Source organism: Eulemur rufifrons, chromosome 23 (assembly GCF_041146395.1).
Source record: "Eulemur rufifrons isolate Redbay chromosome 23, OSU_ERuf_1, whole genome shotgun sequence".
In the NCBI taxonomy this organism is placed as follows: Eukaryota; Metazoa; Chordata; class Mammalia; order Primates; family Lemuridae; genus Eulemur; species Eulemur rufifrons.
In genome coordinates, this window is record NC_091005.1 from 12,595,058 (window position 1) to 12,604,661 (window position 9,604).

General features: G+C 42.0%; 2 protein-coding genes across 3 annotated transcripts; one reads left to right on the top strand and one right to left on the bottom strand.

Annotated features, from left to right (window-relative positions):
* The first annotated feature begins 158 nt into the window (after window positions 1-158).
* NIP7 (nucleolar pre-rRNA processing protein NIP7) lies at window positions 159-2,323 on the top strand. 2 transcript variants are annotated; one of them, XM_069456433.1, is made up of 5 exons: window positions 159-247; window positions 362-448; window positions 545-683; window positions 1,144-1,284; window positions 1,506-2,323. In XM_069456433.1, exons 1-5 carry the CDS (start codon window positions 192-194, stop codon window positions 1,623-1,625), a joined length of 543 nt encoding a protein of 180 aa, XP_069312534.1. In that variant the 5' UTR covers window positions 159-191; the 3' UTR covers window positions 1,626-2,323. The 2 variants fall into 2 exon arrangements, with proteins under 2 accessions (XP_069312534.1, XP_069312535.1); XM_069456434.1 differs by lacking the exon at window positions 1,144-1,284.
* Window positions 2,324-3,265: 942 nt separating this feature from the next.
* Window positions 3,266-9,153, bottom strand: TMED6 (transmembrane p24 trafficking protein 6). Its single transcript, XM_069456469.1, has 4 exons — window positions 8,406-9,153; window positions 7,003-7,129; window positions 5,640-5,788; window positions 3,266-3,694 (listed from the first exon to the last, which is right to left on the bottom strand). The coding sequence occupies exons 1-4, from the start codon at window positions 8,616-8,618 to the stop codon at window positions 3,461-3,463; spliced, it is 723 nt and encodes a 240-aa protein (XP_069312570.1). The 5' UTR covers window positions 8,619-9,153; the 3' UTR covers window positions 3,266-3,460.
* Between the last annotated feature and the right edge of the window lie 451 nt (window positions 9,154-9,604).

Here is a 9,604-nt window from a genome sequence, read left to right on the forward strand (position 1 = left end):
GCTCTCTATGGTTTGTCATCCGGCCGGTTTTCTTTCTCCGGCGGTCCTCCAGGCTGCGGGGCGCTGGCGTGAGGAACGACGAGAATGGGGCTAGAAAGGCAGGATTTGGGGTTGCCAGGGAGCAGCTGGCGGCCGACTTCCGTTTCCGGCTGCCGAGGCACGAGGATCCGGTGCTCCAACGCAGCGGGAAAATGCGGCCTTTGACTGAAGAGGAAACCCGTGTAATGTTTGAGAAGATCGCGAAATAGTAGGAGCGCGCGGGGCGGATGAAGGGGATGTGCGGTGGGGAGGGGTAGAGTGGGGTCGCGGTGCCGGGACTAGTCCATTCAGGTGCGGCCTCCGGTCCTCCCTTTGCCCTCAGCATCGGGGAGAATCTTCAGCTGCTGGTCGACAGGCCCGATGGCACCTACTGTTTCAGGCTGCACAACGACCGGGTGTACTACGTGAGGTGAGGCGGGGCCGGAAAGGCAGCGTGGACCCGGGTGGGGACCTGTGTCCCACCAGCCTCCCTCATTTGCAACCTTCCTTCCCCTTAACCCTTTAGTGAGAAGATCCTGAAGCTGGCCGCCAATATCTCCGGGGACAAGCTGGTGTCGCTGGGGACCTGCTTCGGAAAATTCACTAAGACCCACAAGTTTCGGTTGCACATCACAGCTCTGGATTACCTTGCACCCTATGCCAAGGTTTGTAGGGCGGTTTCCATTTTGCCACTGGTGATGAAGTCAAGGATGAGGGCCCCATCAGAACGCACGTTATTGGTTGGCTTTTCTTCCACTGAGCCCCCGACAATGCTTGGGATAGTGTCAACACATGGAGATTTTTAGAGGTCTTGGGCCTGCTTGGGCATAAGCCTGTGCAGACCAGATCAAGGAAAATGCAAATACCTGGCTGTGATGAGGATACTGGGGTCCAGAAAAAGAGCTTTTAGACTGTCCATGGGAGAAGTTGTTTGTAGAGTTCAGGAAAGAACTTCCTGGCAGATCTGTTTAGGAGATAAAAAGTTTGAAGGAAACATGCATCTCTCTCTCTTTTCCTTAATATTCTTCCCAAGAAATGAATCACAGATCCAGCAGCTAACTTATCTGCAGGGATATAACTATTAGCGTTTTTGTGTTTCTTGGATTTTAATTCTCTCTCTTATAGTATAAAGTGTGGATAAAGCCTGGAGCAGAGCAATCCTTCCTGTATGGGAACCATGTATTGAAATCTGGTCTGGGTCGAATCACCGAAAATACTTCTCAGTACCAGGGAGTGGTGGTGTACTCCATGGCAGACATCCCTTTGGTGAGTAGAAATGTTAGCTATTACAAAAATCAAGGACTTTTTGATTCAAGAAAGATAACTTTTCAGTCTGTGTGCTTGAGAGACTAAATTCTCAGCACCTTTTGAATTCCTTAAAGACAAGAACTGTAATTTTTTAAAATCCTTGTTATTTTTTTAATCTTTGTTATACCCTTGGCATGAGTATATTGAATGACTTGAGTATCTCTTCTTTCGAATCCCAGGGTTTTGGGGTGGCAGCAAAATCTACACAAGACTGCAGGAAAGTAGACCCCATGGCGATTGTGGTATTTCATCAAGCAGACATTGGGGAGTATGTGCGGCACGAAGAGACATTGACTTAAAAAGAAATCATGACAAGGACTTTACAGCTGGGCTGTGTGGAGGGGCCGAGCATTGTTTCCTGTGTTGGTGTCGATTCCACCATCACGTTGAATTTTGTCAACACTGTGACATCTTCAGGGACTCCTTACTTTAATGTTCTATCACTGACAAATGCAGGCTGGATTCTTATTATACAGAAATGGCTCCAAAATGGGGTTTCAGATCTTTGTGTTTGTGACTAGTATACTAGTTTTATATTTGAATCAGAGGGCTTCCTGTTCTGAGTAACAGATTCTGAATCTTTAGAACTGAGGAGAATAGCTTATAATTGTTATCTGTGATAACACTTTGTTTTCCAAACTCATGATAAGAACACAATGGATTTTCTCTGTTATTTATTAATATCATGAAAGATACATATTGCCATATCAGACTAGTAGGCCATGTCTGGGATTTTACAAATGAAAATTTGTCTAAAATAATAAGAGCAATTCATTCAGCTATTTTTCTATACAGTAGTGCTATGTCAAACCCCAGTTCTGCCACCTACCAGCTGTATGGCCTTGGATGAGTCATTCAGCTTTAATAAGCTTCATTTTCTTCTTCTGTTTTAAAAAACACAAAACTATAAATACAGCTTTCGCTATCTACCTAAGAATGGTTTTTAGAATTGGAAATCATTCTACATCATCTAGCACAGTGCCTGGGAAATGATAGGTGTTGAATAAATGGTAAGGGTTATTTTTATATTGCATATATTATGTATTTCTATTACTAAGTGTTGGGTCTTATGAATGTAATTTGATTATATGATCTTGTTTTTTTATAAACTGTTTTCTCTTTTTCTGGGATGGGATGATCCCAGGCTGAAATGTTTTTTCCTTCACTTTGATTTCATAAAACATAATTTCTTTTATGAACCTTTACTTACCTGACTGGACTGGACTAAAAGCACTAATCATAGACCCTGAAATAATGACTGGGGTGAAAGTGGCTCATGCCTGTAATCCTAGCACTCTGGGAGGTCGAGGCGGGATGATCGCTTGAGCTCAGGAGTTGGAGACCAGCCTGAGCAAGAGCCAGACCCTGTCTCTACTTAAAAAAAGAAAGAAAGAAAGAAAGAAAAATTAGCCAGGCATGGTGGAGCACACCTGTAGTCCCAGCTACTCTGGAGGCTGAGACAGGAGGATCACTTTAGCCCAGTAGTTTGAGGTTGCAGTGAGCTATGATGACACCACTACACTAGCAAGAGTGACAGAGTAAAACTCTGTCTCAAAAAAAAAAAAAAAAAAAACCCTGAAATAAAAACTTAGCTTCTTTGTCCTTTCTTATGCTCCTCAAAATTATTTTAGAATTGTTAAAATATTTTTTAAAATTAACATTTTATAGACAGAAATATTAAAGACTACCTGGATTATAAAACAAAACAATTGCTTTAATGAATACTGCTTATTTTTAATTCCAAAGGTGACATCTCTAAAAATAAAACATTTTCAACTGCAAAAAGGCACTCTACCAACTCCTGATATATGTACAAGCAAACTTGATTTTGGCCCATCTTTTTTTAATTCTCCCTTCTAAGGTTTTCTCTTAACCCCTAAATAGACTCAGTGAAGGTTAAGGGACTGCTATATGATGAACAGTATTTTGATGGTAGCATTTAATATATACTTTAGAAATAGCCAACCTCAGAACTTTTACATTGTTATTTTATTGCCATTTTCTCTTTGTAGATGCGTGTAATAGACGAAAATATTAACAAGAGAAATTGATTTTTTTCCCACAACTTTACAAAGCTTCTGTCAGCTTTGACTTAAGTTTCTGCCCAGAAGAAAGGAGCTGTTGTCATCCTAGCTTAGCACCTGGGCTTCTTTGTGTCTATAGTTGTTGGAACATTGAAGAGACGCTTTAGGAAATACAGCTGCAGGATCCCAGAAAGAATAATTAAAAGGCTCTGGGCTGTTGACCACCAGTTCACATAGTTATAGTTTGATTGGAGAAGGAAAAAGTCAGCCATTTTCCTCATCCGGGCAAAGTTGTAGTATCGCCACATGTGAAAGATATTGTTCTGTACCTTTCGTGTACTCTGCTATGGGAGAGAAAATAAAGAGATTTCCACCTGCTTCTGTCATCCAGCCTCACCTGGATGCTCACCAGCACTAACCTAAGTTATCTGGAAGTTGAGTAATTTGCTTATAAGATTTTAAGATATATAATACTATTACAGTTGATGAATGCTGGTTTGCTGTATATGAAAAATGGTCTGGACTTTAGTGTTTTTTTTTTTTTAAACCCTCTGATTGGTGCTGGGATGGACTTTAGGTTTTTTTGTTTCTTTGTATTTTTATAATGAAAAACTTCAGTGCTCAAACTAGAGAGCTCTTCCTAAAGATCTCTAGATTGAGACATGTACTCAGCACATGATTTCTTCTACTCGTCTCTGTGTGTGGTAGAAGACAAGGGTCTGCAGACTTGTAAGCTTTGCAGGCCCTACCGTGTCTACTACTAAACTCTGCCGCTGCAGCACAAAAGCAGCTGCAGACAATATGTAATTGTCAAATGAGCATGACTCTGTTCCAGTAAAACTTCCATTTACAAAAACAGGCGGTAAGCTTTTGTGCATCGCGTAGACTATCAAAGTGAAAAGACGTCCCACAGAATGGGAGAAAACACCTTAAAATTATATGTCTGACAAGGGACTTGTATCCAGAATATGTAAATACTCCTACAATTCAACAATAAGACGACAACCCAATTTTAAAACGGGCAAAGGATTTGAACAGACGTTTCTCCAAAGAAGATATACAGATGGCCAATAAGCACAAGAACAGATCCCTCAACATCATTACTACGGAAATGCACTCAAAACCACAAGATACTACTTCACAACCACTAAGCTAGCTATAATAAAAAAGGCAGTAACAAGTGTTGGTGAGGATGTGGAGAAATTAGAATACTTATACATTGCTAGTGGGAATTTAAAATGGTGTAGCCACTGGAGAACAGTGACAGGTCCTCACAAAGTTAAACAGTTACCATGTGACTCAGCAGTTGAAGGTATACAGAAATGAAAATATGTTAACACAAAAACTTGTATGCAAATGTTCATAGTAGCATTATGATAGCCAAGAGGTGGAAACAAGCTAAGTGTCCATCAACCGACAAATGGATAAATAAAATGTGTATCCATATGACAGAATATCATTCAGCTATAAGAAGGAATAAAGTACATAAAAGGAATTTCTTAACTGATAAACAATTGTAATACCACACACCATTTTATTTTATTTTATTTTTTATAGAGATGAGGGTCTTGCTGTGTTGCCTAGGCTCATCTTGAACTCCTGGCCTCAAGTGACCCTCCTGCTTCAGCCTCCCCAAGTACTGGGATTACAGGCGTGAGCCACCATGCCAGGCCCATACACCATTTTAAAGTGCACAGTATAAAGTACTGATAGACACAACAAGTGTGGATGAACTTTGAAAACATGCAAAGTGAAAGAAGCTAGACACAAAAGGCCATATATTGTATGAATCCATTTATATGAAATGTACAGAATAGGCAAATCTATAGAGACAGAGAATAAAATAGTGATTGCCAGGCCTAGAAGGGGTTCATAGGGGAATGGTGACTAATAGGTACAGGGGTTTTGGGGGGTGTGATGAAGCTGTTCTGGAATTAGATGCTGGTGATGGTTGCACAACTTTATGAATGTACTAAAAACCACTGAAGTGTCCACTTTAAAATGGTGTAAGATATATATATCAATTAAAAAAAAAAAAGGCAGAGGGCCACATTTGGCCCATTGGCCCGTGAGCCATGGTTTGCCAACCCTTGGAATAAAACAAGTGTGAAATATCAAGATCTCCAAGCCATAAAAATGTATTAAAAGATTCAAATCCCCTTCCCTGTTTGGTTTCTACCCAAATGAACCCTCACTCGAACAGAATTACTCCCCTAATTTTGATCTTCCCTCCAAATTTAAAAATCAGTTTTTACAGATGTTTCTCTCCCACAAAACACACTCCATTACCTCAATTGCATCCAGAGTATCATTCAGTTGTTTTCTTGCATTCTGTTTGTGGTCCATCTCAGGCCCCTCATAGAAGACTCCAAAGTTGAGGTACACTTGCACAGAACCAAAGTGATTTTGCTGATTTTTTAGACAAAGCTGATAGGAACCTGTAGGAATTCCTAGGTGATTAGCAAGTCTTTGGTCTCCCACCCTTTGTTAAGGTTCCCCTGGAGATACCTACTCTCCAGTTTTAGAATTGCTGCTACAGCAGCTTCTTTTTAGGAAGTACAAAGATCCTACTTTTTACATGGAAGACACTGATCTTATGTGAAACTTATTTTATTACAAATTAACTTAAAATGATTATATTTTGCCAAATTTCAGTAACTTTAGTTCTTTCCATATTGGATAGAAAAGGTTTTTTTCCCTCTTTTCCAACCTGTAATTCCTACATCTCATATTAAGAAACTGCTTTGCTGCTCAACAGATTGAGTTGAAATTAAGAGCATGGCGTTTGCCTGCTCCTTGTATACCTTTAGTGCTGGGGATACCATCTTGAACTTGAAATTAGGGTAAAAATTGATGCATTCATTGTGAACTAAAGAAGCTGTACTACTGGAGTAATTGCCTGCAAGGTGTTCTGTACAGCGACTCATGGTTTGGGGGTATCTACTGACTCGAGCGGGCTCTCAACCTGGGGTTGCCTCCCGTTGTGTGTGAGGGGGTAGGAGCAGGTGGAAGATCCAGTGGTGGTGGGATTAGAAAGGTGTGGCAGTTTTTGAAAGTCCAAATGATTGGAAGGCACAGGATTGTCGGATGCCCCTGTTGAGAAAATCCGTCTTTTTCAGTATACTTGGCTAGTGAAGAGGGCAGCTAAGACTGACTGGTGCCGTCCAAAGTGGGACAGGCTTGATTTGGCTGTGGGAATTTTCTAGCTGCTGAAGTGCTTTGTTGTGGATATTTCACATGGCCATTTATTTTCTTTTGTTCTGAATCTGCTTTTAGTAACTCGCTTAAGTATTCTGATGACCGGAAAGAAATGCTTCGTTGTAATAAATTTATTAATTGGAATTCTCTATTATAAATGGGTCTCTGTTTTGGTCACTTTCCCAGAATCTGGTCAGTTGGAGATGATGAGATAAAACGGATCTGCTGAGCCCTAGGTCACAATGGTCACCTGGAGACCTGACCCCAAACTGCCAGGGGACTAACACGTGACATCCTTAGACATCAGGAGTCTCCAAGAACACTGGTTTTTGGTGCTAAAGGCTGATTTTTTTTTTTTCCCCACTGTTTCACCGTATCTATGTCCTTCCTCATTATTTTCCCAATTTCATAGAAACCTATGATTATTATAATAGCTGCGGTGATGAAAACAGACCTGTCTCTTGGGTAGAGAAGTTAATCTGGCCCCGGACATCCCGGGAGGTGCCTATGAGGAAACCCTGTGGGGTATGTGCGGTGGCAGCAACATGTCGGTCGTGTGACATTCCCACCGTCCGCTGAACCTGCAAAGACAACATCAAAGAGGGAACAAAGACCCTGCTACATCACTAAGACGCCAGCTGAGTGGTAAGAGTGACGTCCCAGTCATCAGCACGGGATACCAATCTGGGCTGGTACCGCCTAACCCTCGGGATTTGGAAATGAGTAGAGGATTCTTAGTTGTCACAGTGATGGTGCTGGGGAGAGGGGGGCACGGCAAAGTTAAACGTCTGCAATGCCAGTAGCAGTACAGCAGAACAAAGAACTGCTCAAAATGCTAACAGCACCACTGCAGATTAAGAAGTCATGTCTTGCTCAGACGCCACCGCTGGTGTGGACTGGTTAAAATGTGTGATTCTGGCCGTAGAGTTCTTGAGTGAATTTGGTTGTTGAGCTCCCTGGTGGTGTCCCAGATTTGGGCATTTGCTGCCTGGCAGCCCACGCCTACAGCAGCAGGCACTCCGTTGACACTTGTTCCCAAGCTGGATCTTGGTGAGCCCAGGCTATAGTGAGCTGACTAGAAGCTACTGTTCTAATATAAATTCAGAGATACGAAAAAGCTCTGATAAGTTAATTTAAAATAAATTTTAAGTTCCAGTTTAGTGGAATAAAATCACCATAGTCTATTTCTATGTAAACAAAAATTAGAAAGTTTAACAGGTTTCTAAGATAAAGAACAAAAGAAATGAACACGCCTCTAACTTTAACACTGAGCTCACCATCCTTGAGCAGTGTAGTATAAGACCCCAGTATGGATAAAAGTACTTGACCTATGAACAGGTGACCTTCCTAAAAAAAAAATAGGATTGTCTGCTTGAATAGAGAAAAGTTGAGCTAGTGATTCTCCAATTTGCTGGAGTTACCATTAAAGGCAGGAGAGCAGATGTTGCTCCCCCACACCTATAAACTGAAGCAGCTTTCTCTGAAATCTCTGGATCAGTCTCCAAAGTACCATATTCATGTTCTCTTATTATAGTATTTTACAAATGTATTCTCTCCCCTCTCATCCCCAAATCCAAGTAAACGTGACGATTACCTCTCCAGGGAGAGGCACCCTGCTTGTCCCATGGCTCTGAACACACTTCTATAGCCCCCGATTTGTTTGAAGCCAAACCATATGTTTTAGTTCCTGTTGGTGATTATTCATCTGTTTCCCGATAGCTCTAGTTTCCATTAATACATGGGGAATCACAACATAATAAAGACAAAGAGAACTTGTTTTGGTCTAAAACCTGATCTACTTCACAAAAGGAAAAAAAAAAAAAAAAGCCCCAAGTATGGCCAGAGGAGCCCACATACCTCGTAACTGAAATAGAAGTATCCAGTCTGGTGGGCAAATTGCCAAAAGCATTCTGTGCCTCCTGGAGGGATCATGATGGCAAAGTCATGTCGATCAGCTCCGCGGAAGGGCAGCTGTTCCCCAGAGCCACTTACGGGTTCTGTCTTCTGGCTCCTAGCAGAGGTCACTAGATTCAGAACCACCAGCCCAGCCCCAAAGAGCAAGGGGAACATGCTGCTTTCTGGAGATGCCTCTGCAGGTGTACTGCTTGCAGCCCAGTGGAACCAAGTAGTTCAGACAACCGCTGGGATAATCATTAACACCATGAGTCACATGTAGGCCAACTTCAGGGCTATGCATAGATATTCAATAATAGAACTGCCATGACACTCCCATTTTGGCTCACAGGAAGAGGTTTTGCCTTCACCTCAAAAGCTCAATGGCTTCCCAAACCTTTTGCATGCATGCTAGGTAGAATCTACGACCTCAGAAGAGATATTTCCATCCATCCTTTGGGCTGTCATTTTTCAGTTCTTGGGTAAGTTTATTTACAACCATCTGAATATACTTAAAAAAGCTGGCTGGGGAGGTGTTTCTCTTATGCATGTCAAATTGCTTAAGGGATACCTATTGCTCCTATAAAACAAATCAGGCAACACCTGTTTCAGCAGACTTTCTGCCCAATGCTATAGCTCAGAGCAAAGAACAGCATGTGTGTGCACAAGTTGGAATGGATGCAGAGTGACAAGACAGTGGTCAAACCCCTCTGCTGACAGTCCTCATTCTGCTACCTTCCCCCTAACTGATACATCCATCTAAAGCTATCCAAACCCACTTATAGACTATTATATTCAATAACACTCAGTCTTTCTTCTTTTATTCATGACTTCTTCAGCACCCACAGGCAGAAAAAAAAAAAAGCTATCCAAAACCCACTCAAAGACTATTATATTGTTCAAACCCTCAATCTTCTTTTATTCATGACTTCAACACCCACTGACTTCATGGCAGGCGCTCAGCTGGGAGACTTACCTGCGTCTTATTTTACTCTCACAGCAGCCCCTTCAGGAGGTGCTGTGAGCTCCCATCTCAGAGACGAGGACACTGACATTCAGGAGAGTCAAGTGACTGGCTCACGGTCCCACTGGCACACCTGGCAGAGCTGGGGTCCTGAGGCGGGGTTATGCTCTTAACCACCAGGACCATGATTCTCAAGCTG